The sequence below is a fragment of the Lycorma delicatula genome, chromosome 2, assembly GCF_047948215.1.
Source record: "Lycorma delicatula isolate Av1 chromosome 2, ASM4794821v1, whole genome shotgun sequence".
Taxonomy (NCBI): domain Eukaryota; kingdom Metazoa; phylum Arthropoda; class Insecta; order Hemiptera; family Fulgoridae; genus Lycorma; species Lycorma delicatula.
Genome location: NC_134456.1, coordinates 76,650,982 through 76,666,584, shown reverse-complemented (window position 1 = coordinate 76,666,584; position 15,603 = coordinate 76,650,982). Strand labels below are relative to the sequence as shown.

General features: G+C 29.1%; 1 protein-coding gene across 1 annotated transcript in view; it reads left to right on the top strand.

The window, feature by feature from the left end:
* Positions 1–15,603, top strand: part of LOC142320203 (TBC1 domain family member 19) — a 42,256-nt gene that overhangs the window by 14,578 nt on the left and 12,075 nt on the right. Inside the window, exons 5-10 of the mRNA XM_075357888.1 lie at positions 730–790; positions 3,017–3,134; positions 3,703–3,815; positions 4,672–4,746; positions 6,497–6,559; positions 9,370–9,532. Of these exons, the coding sequence (XP_075214003.1) occupies positions 730–790; positions 3,017–3,134; positions 3,703–3,815; positions 4,672–4,746; positions 6,497–6,559; positions 9,370–9,532 (593 nt within the window). The remainder of the gene's footprint in view (positions 1–729; positions 791–3,016; positions 3,135–3,702; positions 3,816–4,671; positions 4,747–6,496; positions 6,560–9,369; positions 9,533–15,603) is intronic.

Genomic DNA, 15,603 nt, shown 5'->3' with positions numbered 1-15,603 from the left:
TTAAAAATTATAAATGAGTCATTAAAATTAGTGAAAGCATTGGAACTATTTTTCTATTTTATGATGGTCTTCAGAGTTAATTTTCAATACCCCTTTTAGTAAAAGTTTCTGGTAGCAATGTTGGTAAATAAGTCCATCTAGAAAACCCCTTGAATCTGCTGTAGAATGTAATATTTGTCATATCTTTCCATTTAACAAACTTTTTTCAAATTTGATCCTTTCATAAATTTCTTATTGTTCATGAACTTGGGGTTTAATGTACTGGGTGTAAAACATCATCTTGTGGTTTTTTTTACATGCAACATTTACTGTATGAGATACTAAACCTCAACATAATTTACATACAATGAATAAAAATGAAGATTTCAACACATTTTAACTATATGAAATTAATTAACCAACCAAATTTGATAAAACAACACATTAAATGATCAGACAATGTAGGTAGAGTACATAATGAGTTTCTTTTTTAAAAGACTAGTGCCACTGAAAACAGTGCTATCAAGAAATCTACTTAGGAATTTTACTTATTTATTGTAGGTGTGTGTTAGTCTTTTATTACGTACACTTTGTTTTAATCATCTGGTGGGATGTATTTTTAATGGAAAACAACTGTTCCTACTTCATAATTTTAATTCTTGGATATGCTGTATACTTTAACCTCAATTAATGCTTTATGTATTTAAAATATGTATATCTAGTTAAAGTAACTTCTTTTTTCTTTTGTAGTGGAGAGGGAAGTTGGGATTTTACTCAAATTCCACTTAAAGTGAAAACACTACCAGAGTTGGTCAGTAGTTACATATTTTGTCATTATTCATTTTATTATATATTAATTAAAATATTTTAATTAAGAAAATATGAAATTCATTAATTTAATATATATTCTATGTTTTACACTTGAAATTTTATAGTGGTCAGGTATTGAATTTCTCCATTTGCTATCTGGTATTTGAAAATCACAAAATGAGTATCTTGATCATTTAACATTATTTTCTTTGTAAATAATGATAGTGTACATTGGCTACATTTAAACATTTTTTTTGGTACATTTTTATTTGTTAAATGGTATACTTAATTGTTTATATGATTATTAAGTCAGTTACACTAGTAAAATTCCATTGGGCAACTTAAGAATGGCTTCAACTGTTAGTCCATAAAACAGTGTAATAATGTAAAGTGTGTAATATGAGGTGGTAAAGTATTGAGAGTTAGTGGACTTGTTAGTATGTATTGTTATGATAGTATGTAGCAAAGATCACCTTTGAAAAATTACCTTTTGGAGGTAATTCTGTCAGATATTACAGATTTTTACTTCTGCAATAGTAAAAGGAAAAAAATAATGTTAATATTTTGTTATTTTTCAGTATGTTATGCAAAGAAATCATTTGTAAAACATTTTTAAGTAGTGTTTCAACAAAGACCTTCTAACATATCTCTAATTAAATTAGCTATCTATGAAAGATTAGATCTTATACTTGTTATCTGGAATGTTTACTTATTTTTTTATGTGAATATAAAAATTGATAGTTCATTTTAATTTGAATCACTTTCAACCAGAATTGCATCTGTTGAACTCATAATAGTTACTACAAATTTAAATTAATCATTATTCTATTTAAATACAATATTGCAAATCTAAACAAATTATTTTATTTTTAAAAAATTGTACTAAAGTTATATTCCTTTGAATAAAAAAATCTGAATAAATAGGTTTCGTGGTTACCTAAAAATCTGTTTTTTTTTGTTTTTTTTTTATAATTGATTAAATCCAACATTATTAGTTATAAAATGAAATATAGGTAGCAAGATTATGTTAATGTTGTGATAGGTAATAATAATTTCAGTCATTACTAAGTAATTTGGAATAATGATTGATTATAACTTCTCTTGGAACAACCATATAGATTACATTTGTAAACAAATGTTTTCTGTTTAAGGTTAATATCTGATGATGAATTGATGAGAAGATTTCCATGGATCTCTCATATACAATATTAAGTATTATTTGGGAGATCATCATCTTAACATTATTTAGTAAAAGAATTTTGGTTCTTGTAAAAAAAAAGCCAGTAGATTAAGGCCTAGGTATAGGGAAACATAAAATCTGTAGGCAATCTTATAAAGATCTACGATTAAAGACCGACTATTATTGAGTTAATTATTTATGACACAGAAGTCATTTATAGACAGATTTTTAAATAAATTTTAATTGTTATAATATGGAACATTTAAATTTGTGAAGATCCATAGAAAAAATTATTCAAATTGTATGTATAACCAAGTTCATCAAGAAATTACCATTAGATGTTAATGATGATAAAAAATCTTAATTAAAAGTTTTTACTCCATTAAAAAATTCCTTTCCCTACCCAATAATAAGCATATTGTAAGATTAAGTTCTTTGATTCACCTTGTGATCAGCCCTTGCTTAGCAATCAGTACTATACAATTTGACTGATTCAGTTTTTGTGATAATTGAACAACAATAATAGTTGTAATAATTCCAGCTAGGAAGCTGGTTAAAATAATGGGTTTTATCAGGTAAGTCAAACCCAAATGACCTTCCAAAGAAAATTAATTTTGAGCACACCATTGTTTGTATTTGCTATGCAGTTTTTTGTGTTACACTGTTTTGTTTTGCTTGGTTTTTTCACCAGTAAATCTTATAAATACATGGTCTTATAAATACATGGAATTTTCTTTTATTATATTTTTTTTTTTGTGAAAAATTTTTGTTTTATATTATTTTTTTATTTTGGGAGGAGCAGGACTGAATGTACAATATTAGATGTTTTTATACAATAAACACTGCATTATTTTGCTTACTTATTGTCATTTTCTGTTGTTGTCTTTAAAAAAAGAAAAACCCCAGCAAAGTGTGAGTTTAGTTGGATCTTAGGTAATGCTAAATGGATGAATAGATATGGCATTATCACCTTTATCTTCTATTGATTGTAAAAATATATAAATATTTTTAATATTAATTAAATACATAGATTAAATTATTTTACAGAGAAGCTTTTATCAAGAATTAGCTCGAGGAGAGGCAATGCTAGGAGTAAATCCACTGATGCCATCTCATGGTCAGTTTCCAACATTAGAAATGGAACGTACTCTTCAAGGGGAGAAAGGTACTTATTGACCAGACAGTAGTAGTATTTTTGTCTGTTTAGAAAACACTTTGGTTTTTACTGTGTAAAATAATATTGTTTTTTGGGATTGTTTTATTTTGGTTTCTGTATGTTCCGTTAAACACATTGAAGTAACAATAATGCTTGACTATAGGACAAGGTTTCTAGACTTACTTATTTGCCAACTGTTGCTAAGACCAACTGATTTTAAATGTACAAAAACTAAAAACCATTTTAGACTTTTGTAAGCATTCAGTGTATATGAATTAATCAGCAGGTTTTTGTCAAGATAAAAAATTTCAAGGTTTATAATCTTGAATGCTTGGTATGGAAAAAACTCATTTCAGTTATTGACTGACTTGAGAGACCTACTGTTACTCCCTTGGTAATACTGTTTTTCTTAGGAAATGTGAGCTTTAATTTTCTATTTCGTAACTAGTGAAGTTTTATGGTTTAGTTAAATGTAAATTAAGATCTTACAAGTGCAAGTTTTTCTGTCTTACTGATGATAAGCTGATAAGAGTTGTGTTCTTGAAGTTTTGCATTATAAAACAGAATTTGTTTTCAGTTTTAGCTTGTAAACATGCTCCAGTTGCTCAAGAATTTCTTAAAAAAGGTGCTCCGAGGTGTCTTAGAGGCCGTCTTTGGGCTCAAGTTATGGGATCAGAAGTGCATGATGTGGTAAATGCTTATTTTTTCCTCTCCTGTTTTAAAATTGAACTTTGTGTGTATACTATTATTTATTATCTGTTGTTGTGCAGTTGAAATTTATAATTCTTGTATATTATATATTGGCCGGGGTATGTTTAAGTTAATTTTAGTTTAAAATTTTAAAGAACATAAAATGATGTGGAATTTTTTTAAATATTTCAGTGTTAAGAATTGCAACTATTAATTATAATAATGTTTAAATTTTGTTTAAGATTAATCTACAAAATTAATTTTTGACACATCTCCTGTTAAGTAGACATTGTAAGTAATTTTTCTTTCACAGTGACAACATGTAGGTGTCCAATTTTCCCAGACTTAAGTTTTCTAAAAATTTTGTTTTTAAATTTTATTTGGTTATTAACAATTTATTAAAGGAAATTTAAGCCATACCATAAAAAGAAAGGCGTGAGTTTTAATTAAAATTTTTTAAGTTTTGTAACAATTTTCTCTGAAATTACTAGAGATACATTTCTAGAATCGATTAATTTAATTGTTCATATAGGATTACATGTATAAAATCACTCATTTTGCTCAATAATTTGTGCCTGTAGAATTTTAGTACAGGATTATTTGACCTTCAGAGAAGAAATCTTGGTAAAATATGTATAAAATATGTGTCAACATGACACATATTTTATACACAATATGAACAATAGAAATTTGAACAATAGAATGCGTATTTTATACACAATAGAAAAACAATTTTTGAATGAGTTTTGTAGAAATGTAGTTAACAACTTAGGAAATATAAAGAAATTGTAGATGAAATATATTTTTATTCTATTACTTTTTTATACTGTTATGAGATTTCAATATTTGTTTGCAGGATATTGAATATTTTAAAGAATTAAAGCAGTTAGTCCTACAGTATGATCTAATGGTTGACAAGTTAATAGTTAAAGTAAGTATTTCATTATAAGTTTTATAATTAGAATCTATATTCTGTTAAAAACTACTTTAAATTGATACAGATTAAATCCATTTTTTTAATTATAAAAAATGATTTCAGGCAATTATTTAAAAAAAAAATTATGTGAAACTGTGCTCAGGTTAATAAAACTATAAATAAAAAAGCTCTTATTACTGTTTGGTGCATAACTGTTGGAGATAGCACCACTCTCGTATTAGTGGGAGGCATTCAGGTGAGTGAGAGTCAGATGCATATTAACCACGATTCTGGTTGCCGGCTCTGCTCGATGCAGTTAAATATTTATCATTAATCATTGTCAATACATCATACTGTTTTGTAACAGTGTGTTTATTTTCTTTATCACCTCGTAATTACAAACCCAGAAGGATTGAAGCAGTATCTGTTAGACATAATTAACAATACAGTTCACTTTTTATTGCAGTCTTATCTTGTTATTCAACAACCAAACCGAACAATGAATGTCTTCGTTTTTTCATTCAGAGTTCAAATGTTGGTTAGAGATTGCATTTTTCACCTGTTATAAATTTCCATATCTTATACTTCATTGGATGGTGTGCATTTTTTATATGTTACAAATTTCCATATCGTACACTTCATAGGATGACGACAGGAAGGGCATGTGGCCATAAAGAATCCCTACCAAATTTTTTTTCTCAACTTGTGAGTTATGAAAATGTGTTACATATAGCTCTTATGCTGTTGATAGGTTACTATTTGTGGTTTTACATAAGATATCTGAATTATACTGATTTTAAGTTTTCAAAAACGTTATTCGTAAGTAAAAAATAGTTTTAAGTGACATTATTAAGAAAATTGAACTTGCTATATGCTATATTTATTTTTATTTTTAGTGTATAACATTGTAAATTTGTTTGAGCTCAGGTTGGGAGAGCAGAAGACAGCTTTTCAGATGGGCTTCATAATAATTTTTATGTAGTTGTGGAGAAATTTGCATAACTTAACACTTGTTTATTTTTATTATTTGTTTCTATCATATTTTCTGATTTTTTGTATGCTGCTAAGACTACCGTAGGATTTTTCATTCTCTCTTGTGATCTGTAGTTATTTGGCCTTCATTTGATTGATTTATTTTTATATCCGATAGTTGTGAACTTGCAACAACTAGCCATATATACATGCATGACTGCTTAACCATCCTAATTGAACCTGGGCAAGATAGTAAAATCTCCTTATTAGACCTAGTCTCTCTGGAGTCAAATTGTCCTGTTCCTTCCTTTCTCATGTTTCATTGGATGGAAATTGAATTTTCTGCTACTCTGAGGTCTTCTATAGAACCATATCCACCTGTCTCCAAATAGGGCAGTGTTTTGTTATTTGGATTCAGTGGGTTGGTTAGTGACTGTCTGTGGGATTAAGGAGTTGTGTTTTCCTATTTGGGGGTTACATCTTAGTTAAACTAGTGGGTAAGTTATCTATCAAGTAAAAGCTTAATTTCTAACTTTTTCTGACTGAACCGGTACTGAAACCATACCAAAAATATTGGCTGTTCACTAATTGTAATCTACATTACCAAAACAAGGTTCTGAGGTGTTACCCAACTTTTTTAATGAAATAAAATGTTTAATGTAGATTGAAGAATTATATTTCATATTTTACAATACTATGTTTCACAGTTTTTTTTTTACTTTTATGTTGTTAATAGCAAAAATTTTACTTTCCATTATTATATCAATCAATCTAATGTTTTTGTGTTTTTCAGGATGTTCAGTTAACTGCATCAAATGATGATCAGTATTTTGTATTTGAAGATGTTCTGTACCAGGTAATAAATTAGAAAAGAGTAAAACAGTAATATTCTACAATGTTGATAATGGTTTGTGACATATAAGTATTGACAAAACTGTGGTATACTATTTTAGATTTTGAATTTTTCGAAGATTTAAAAATGGTTATGAAAATAAAATAACAAATTAAAAAATTTCTTATTAATTTTCGAAACCAGTTGTGATTGACTTTTCACAAATAAATAACTGTGTATTTATAAAAGCTGTTTGATTAAATCATCAATACTTAAGACCCATCTAATATTTGCAATATTTCCCATGTAACATGTAATGTCATTTACCACTCACTTTGTTTATTAGGTTGCTTTGATACACTAAGACATTATAAGTTATTATTTTGTATAAAAGGGAAAAAATAGCCTATCAATCTATAAACTCATTGTGAAATGATTTTGGATAACATGGAAAAACTCAGTTGGATAAAACGGGCCCTAGAGGAAACAAATATCTAACTACTACTATTAGGCTATTAGGTTGTGTTTTATTTTATTATTAAAGGCAGTTAATAATAAAATAAAACTTTTAGTCTTTTAGAGACACTGCTCTGAGTAAGGTTTAAAGTAAGCAGTGCTGCATTCAAACTAAAATATTATATTGACTACATGAGCCTTTAGACGGCAGTTAGATAAAACAAGTATGGTTTCCATTAAAATCATCCAGTAAGCTTGTGTTTGATAGTTTTGTAAAAATACACTGTGCAAGTACTGGGTTTAAATAAAATAAAACCTGTTGGGTAATTTCAGGTGGGTTGGTGTCTGTTTTACAGTTTCTGAATTTTTATATAGATATTAACTTTTAAAACTGTTTTTAGAAGAAGTTGTATTCAAATGGATGATTTCAAAAAATTAAGAATTCATATACTCAGAACAAATCGGACACCTAGATGTATCTGATCTGTACATGAATTTAATAATCCTTGAGAAAGTATTTCTACAACTTTATGTACATTTTATAAAACGTTTTTTTTAAATACTATTTTATGTTTAATTAGTTTTTGCATTTTTAATAACTTATCTTAATTGTTATTTATATTTTTTTAAATTTCTTGTATTACAATAAATGTTAAATTTATTATTTACGTCAAACTTTATTTATAACAAAAATTCTACTATTAAATTTTTAGCCCTTTGTATTAGTTTCTTATTTAAAATTAAACTTTACGTTTATCATTATTGTTTACGCCATTCTGGCATAAAGTTTCCGTTATTTTCTACGAATTCCAAGCTAGGGTGGGTCCCGTTGTTTTGTTACAAGGAATGTTTAAATCTCACTTTGTTTCCTATTTCTGTGTTTGTAAAGTCTACCTGCTTCTATTATGTTTCTTGTGTTCAACCCTCCCTCCGTCATACTTAGCGCCCGCGTCCATTCTTCTATCGAGTTATTTTTGTCTACCCTTTTCATACACCCGTTATTCTTTCGTCCCCTTACTAATACATGCACACATCTCTTGTCTTTTACACACACTCTCTCCTGTCCACTACCTGGTTAGCCCCTTTTTCTTTCGCCATCTTTTCGGCAGAGTAAATCCAACATCTCACCAGTGCAGTCGCCTAGGGCCATACTCTCCTGCAAACTTTTGTGGTAACATTTCTCACTCAAGCAGAATCTCAAACTCTTCACTACACATCTGAGATTCTACGCATCATGCTACCACCAAACCACATCACACCTCTGTATTCCTGATACACCGTGCGGACTACGCCCAGGATTACATAGGTATTCATCTGTACTTGCTTTTACGAGTTCATCTCTGGCTAATATTTGTGTGCTACAGGCAAGTTCAGTTTTTCATTACTTATTACGTTAAACCATTATGTTATCATTCAAATTTGTGGAACATTCAGTTCATCATACCTATGCCGTTCAAGTTTCAATTTCACTTTAGTACAGTCACGACAGGTTACTTACAGAAGGCTGTCATTGTTCAGCTGCAACCTATTTCATGTGCTCAATTAAGTTCAGTGTGATTATATTGTAATTAACTCTTTTGTACTGTAATATTATTGTGTCCTTTTCTACGTTAAACTAGAATTACATTTTTACATTATTTAATGTTAAGTTTGTGGTTCATAAATCAGGAAAGGCCAGTGCCAATTAAGATTTACTGTAATTTATTTTTCTAAGTTAATGACATTTGCTCATTCCTAATTTTAATATTACAGCATTTGTCAGCAATGCAATAGTTTTTCAGACATACTATGTTTATTGATGTTATATTTTTCTAAAGTTATAATTAAAATTAAGGTGTTTCATGTTCTCTTTCAGGCTTTGTCAAAAATGTATATTGTCAAAATCTGTATTTAGAAGCGTATATTCATGTATTTTTTCATTTAACTATCATTGTTCAGACGCTGATTTCAGTTGATATTCTCATGTATCATTAAATTATGTTATTTTCATAATTTCTTTTTAGTTTTTAAGGTTATGATAATTATAACATAAATTCATTTGTTTTCATTAAAGTCCAATTTATTTTGGCAAATACTAGCTGTGTGCTTTTTTAACTTTACCCAACAATTATACTTTATATTTCTGCCTTATTTATCTCTGACTGACATAATTCTTCAAAGTTTTTTATTTTATTTTCATCCCCAAAAAGTTTGTATCAGGCTTACATGACCGATTGGGAATTAAAATAAATAAAATATTACTTTCAGATATACTGTAATTTTTTTGTCCTGTCTTGCTAAATTAAGTGTATTATAAAACTTTTAACTATTTTTTTCTAGTAATATATTAGTTAAATTATTATATTTGACAAAAGGTTTATTTGATCTCTATATTTCAGGTACTGTTATGTTTTTCAAGAGATACAGAAATTCTGTCTGTTTATAATCATAGTAGTAGCAGTCCAATTCATGGAGTTTTAAAGTCTCGGCCTGCAACTTTAGAAAATACAGTTGTTTACCCTCCTAATGGAGTGATTCCTTTTCATGGCTTTGCTATGTATGGTGAGTTGATTAATATGTTACTCTGTAATTTGTGTAAATAGTGAGAAACTGCAGATTCTTTTAGTTGTATATGAATTTGTTTACATTAAGGTTATTATTTTCTTTGCAAATTGTTTACATTTATTAAAAAGTTTAATAATTATATTAATTTAAACAATTTTATTAATCTCTACTATTTGCTTACAAGTAAGTATAATTATTACTTTTTAAGTGAATTATTTAATTTTTATTTTGTTTGAATCTTGAAGAATCAACATTTTTAAATAATTTAATCAGATTGTAGCAGATTTATATAGGATGTATTTTTAAGTCGGTTAGTGAAAACTTCTACCCATAAAGGAATGTACTCGTATGTCTGAAAATAAAAGGTTTTTTACCAATTAAAACACAACCTTTTGTAAATAATTTGTGTTTCGTTGTAATTAATATTGTATGTTTATAATACTTAGCCTGAAGAAAATCTTTACTTTAAACAGTTTTATGGAATGAATCATTGTAAAAATATTGAGTTTTATTCATATCATCCTTGTGATTTACTGTTTGATTTTTAGTTTCTTTATATTTGAAGAACAGTTATATGAATTATGGTAAATTATTCATAAAAAGTAATTTCTTTTCACCTATTTTCCCATAAAGTGCAGTTTATAATTCCATTATTGTATTTATTTCCTCTGGTAAGAAGTTGACAGCCAATTTCAGTTACTTAATGATATATGAGATTTTATAGCATTTGAAAAAATGCCGCTCTTCACTGAAATTTGAACCCAGATCCTTTTGGATCTTATTGACAGAATTGCTACCTACCATCTGCCACAAATGATTATATAAAAAATTAATTTTTTAGTATAATTAAAAACATCTGCCATTTCAGTATATAAAGAATTTTTCTGATTGCTTAATTTTCAATGTCATTAACATTTAAAATTTAGTTTTAATTTAACAGTTTTTTTTTAATGTTGCTATTTTGGTTCTCAATAAAAGTAGCAAATTTTTTTCCTGTGAACTATCTGTTCTAACAATATTATATTTTACTACACTAACAGGTTTACATAGTTAAATAATTTTAATTAATAATGAGGTGGAAAAAATATTTTAAGGATAAGAATTTCCATTAAAAGTGGTGGAAATCTTGGCCATCTGTTAGAAAATAGTATTGTCATTGAGCATACAGTATAGTGCAAAACTTGTCTTGCTTGTACATCTGTTCTGCTTTTTTTTCCAGGCCCATGCCAAGCCTAAACAATGCCGTTGTGCAAATGTCTAATGAACCTTTTATGCAGTGGTGATATTAAGAGAAAATGGCTTACGGTTAACCCTTGAAATGAAGTTTTATTGACTTAAAAAATATTAACATATTACATCTATTTTCACATAAACTGTGTTCGATCACATTAACAAAACATATAATATACATATAATAAACAAATAACCTGAAACTATTCTAAAAAAAATAATTTAATATTTAGTAGGAATTAAATTATAGAAATTAAACTTTTCAATCTTTGTTTTTAGCAAATTGATTTATAAATAAATCTTCAACTAATTTTTGTGAAATATCACTTTCAATAGAAATAATTGCAAGATTTCCCAATCTCTCTTGATCTTTAATATAGATCTCAAGTAATTTTTAATTATTTTCAATTTTGAAAATGATCTCTCTGCTGTAGCTATTGAAATTGGAATTATTAATAAAATGCATAAATAATTTAAATGTTAGGAAAGGAGTGAGCTAAATTGCTGATGATAGAGCTTAAAGTTTCAACTGGTGATGCTACATTTTCTCCAAAATTTTGCAAAAACTGTAATTCATGCGTAAGTTGTATACTATTTATGTTGCTTTGATTTTTATCAGTTAATGCTTCTTCCAGTTTTTGACATAAATTGAGCTGATCTGGTTCAAAGTATTTATTGAAGTCAAAAATATTCCACAAAAATTTAAAAACTTCTGAATGACAAGATAGGAGATCAAACCTTTCACTTAAAGATGATATCGCAAGATCTAACATTCCAAAAAAAAATTTACTTTAAATTTCACTTCTTTGTTCTGTATAGGCTGGTCTTTGCTTTTGCAAGAAAATTGTTTTTTTATTTTCAAGGTCTTAATGTTTCTTGGCTTTTGAAACTTATATCAACATCTAAATAAGACGCTAGTTCATTACTATCCATGAGTATATCATTGAAACCTTTATCAGATCTATATGCTTTCAGAAAGCAGTTTAATTTGTTTAGACCTTAAGGTGCTTCAGAAATATTAACATTTTTATCTTGAAGAATATTGATAAAACATTAAAACTTTGTTTAGTATTTTGTACCACAAACCTACTACACATATAAAATTAAATTTTAGAATACTTTTTTTCTAAAGCTGTGGTCAGATTTTTTGTGGTATTATCAATTTTTTTTCGGTTATTTCATACAGGGCATCAAAAACTTCTCCTAATTAAAATTTTAACAGGGTTAATGCATCTATCCAATGCGATCACCTCGTATCTGACAAAGTTTTCAATGTTAAATTTGAAACATGCCTTTAAAAGCAGACCAGTGATTAGTTGAAGTGAAAAAAAATTGTAAAGCTCTTGAACAGTTGAAAATATTTTGTACTGAGTAAATTGAATGCAGCGTTGTTTACAGCAAGGTTCAAACTGTGATTACAACAGGGCACAAAAATTGCTCTAAATCCAAAACTCATATCCAAAATTCTTTTTTGAAACATTATCTCTCATGTTTGAAACATTATCATATCCTTGGCGGCTGATATCTACTCTTGATGGCTGGCATCATGGGTACAATAAAATAAAATAGAAAAATACTCAGCCTATTTGATCTTATTTAAAATAATTTCTTTTGTATTATCCCCTAATAACCTAATTGATTCATTTTAAATTTTATCTCCAAGGTAATGAGGCATACTTTTTTGAGTTTGAGTTCTATTAATATGTATAGACATGATAGGGTCAAATCTTGTGATCATTTCTGTACACTTTAAAAAATTACCATTATTTCTTTTGAATAATTTCTTACTAGAACCATGAAAGGTTAAGCTTGTTCAGATAAAAAATGAATGACATAATTCTTTCAATAACATCATGCCAATGCTTAGTTTCTCCTTTTAATAAATTTTGAAATTCCAAGTCAACAGTTTCATTCTTTTGTAATCGTTATAAGAAATCGAACCAAAAATGTAGATTATGAAAATGTATTTTACTTTTTTCTTGAAGTTTTAAGTGCTCACTTAAGTGGTACCAGTCATTAAATTCAGAACTATTGAGTTTTACATTGCAGAATTTTTTTTCAATAGAATATAATATAATAACCAATCCTTTTTAACTCTTTCATTGTTTGGCAAGGCCCAACAAAAGTTATCTCGGAAAATTTAGTCCATTTTTATCTTTTGGATAATTGAAATTGGAAACTAGGTTTTGATAATATCCAGGACCATTTTCTATTAAGGTTTGTACTTGGAATGGTAATAATGGATTTGGTCATAAATCAGGGACTGGCAAATACATACTTATTGCAGCAGTTGTTGATTTTACCATTATTTCTTCGAATGTTTCAACTGGCTCGATTGAAGTTGAAGGTAATTTCCGGATCAAAACAGTTTCTAACTCTTTCTGATTACTAGGTTCCTTTGGTAATTCCAGTGATAACTGAGGCGTTACAGACAATTAGTAATGGCAGCATTAGCTTGGGTATTCTCTAGTTTCCTAATTTTAAAGTTATAAGTTATGTAGAGTAATTTTAAAGTTATTGTTTATTTAGTCTCCCTTTTGCTTTCTTTTCTTAAGTAAATTCTGATACCCAGACAGATTTTTTTGTTTTTCTTCTGACATCTGGAAAAAAAATGAAAACAAAAAAGTGAAGGTAAAATAAAAAACGTAGAAAATAATTATTATTAGAACTATTGCGTAACATACTTTTTCTTAAAAACACTCACAAAGTCACTGCTTGAAATATTTTACCCTACTTCTGAAACACATCTATCTTAAACCGTTACTCTGAAAATATATGAACTAGTTGACCTATACCAAATAGTTCAAGGAGGTGGTGTTACTCACTATTTTTGTTTATTAAAATAAATAAATCAAATTTAAAGGATGTATTTAAGACAATGAACTAACAAAACCTTTTTTCTCCAGTTTACCGTATAGTCAAAAATTGGAAAATGACAAATTTTTAATTTTAGAACACTGTGTATTGTACATTTTTATTTCACTTCAAAACTCAAAGATACTTTGAGTTCAATCTTTTCTGGAGTAAGTCAATGTGTAATATGTCAATCTTTTCTGGAAGAAGAAAATACTTTTAGCATATCAAAGTTCATGCTACTCTAAATTAAGCAATAATAATTAATCAATTATTTATGTCTGTCAAAACATAACAACAGGGTACTGATTAGAATTCTAATTTGAAATACAATAATGTACTAGATATTCCACTTTATAATCCATAGATCCTTTCCAAAAGTGGTTTAGATCAGCCAATCCAAAAGTGGTTTAAAAATATTGATTATATAAAAAATGGCGTGTTATGTTAATATCTTAAATATATTCTCCAAAGTTCATTTTAACTTTAATAAACAAATAGTTAATGTAAAGAGAAAAGATTTTTTCAAGTAATTATGCTCAAATCATTACTTCTTTGAACTAAAAAGTTAATCTAAGTTTAACATAATACGAGGATTATTTTTTTTCAAGGTCTGATCGGTCACAAAATTAAAACCACAGTGAAAATAAAAATTTTTTATTTGTAACAAGTACTTACATAATTACGTTATTTCTCTACATAGTCGACACTCCGATTTAGACATTTGTCATAGCATGGTACCAACTTTCCAATATCCTCATCATAGAATGGAGCCGCCTATGTTTTCAGCTGTGTTTCTACGCTGATCTGCAGCTCGATGTCTGTGCCAAAATGTTGTCCTCCTAGCCAGCGTTTCATGTGAGCAAAGAGGTGAAAATCGGATGGAGGAGCCAAGTCCGGGCTGTATGGTGGGAGATCAAACACTTCCCAACGAAAATGCTGCAGGAGCTTCTTTGTTACAGCTGCAGTGTGCGGCCGAGCATTGCCATGGTGAAAGACAATGCCTGATGACAACATTCCTTTTCGCTTATTCTGAACTGCCCTTCGCAGACGTTGAACAGTCACACAGTATGAGGCTGCAGTGATGGTCGTGCCATGTTCTATGAATTCCACCAAGAGTACTCCATTCGGGTCCCAGAACACAGTAGCCATACACTTTCTGTTGGAGAAGGTTCGCTTGAACTTCTTTGGTTTACTGGGAGAATGAGAATGCATCCACTGTTTGGATTGTTCTTTTGTTTCTTCAGTTTCGAAATGGACCCATGTCTCGTCCCCTGTGACAATTTTGTTCAAAAAATCTTCTCCTTCATTGTGGTAGTGCTGGAGAAACGTTAGGAAGGCGTCCATTCTCATTGTTTTGTGATCGTCAGACAGCATCTTGGAAACCCATCTCGCACACAGTTTACGGTGCTGAAGTCTCTCACTCACAGTGGTGTAGAGAACTGACCTTGAAATTTCAGGAAGCAAATCACTCAATACAGAAATTGTGAACTGACGATTCTCCCTAATCGTCTCATCCACTCGCTCAACGAGATCATCAGTTGACTCTTGCTTCCTTCCCTGACCGCCTGCATCATGAACATCTGCACGTCCTGCTTTAAAGTTCCTGCACCATTGTCGCACTTTGCTGTCACTCGTTGAAGTTTCACCGTACACATTACTTATTTGTCGAGGAATTTCAGCTGCTTTACACCCCTCAGCCTGAAGAAATCGAATTACCGCACGCACTCCACACTTGGCAGGAGGTGCTATTGCTGTAGACATGTTTACGTGCTAGCTGCATGTTCAGAACTAAACAAAGTGACGCAGCATGATTGAAGGCCATACTAGAGATGTGCGCAACACATATGTGCAAAGGTTCATCCGATTTTTTCGTGGGTTTTTATTTCACGACCGATCGGACCTTGAAAAAAAAATAACCCTCGTATGTAAAAATGCAATTACCTATTTTTTTACTGAATTACATATTACCTTAATTTTTATAC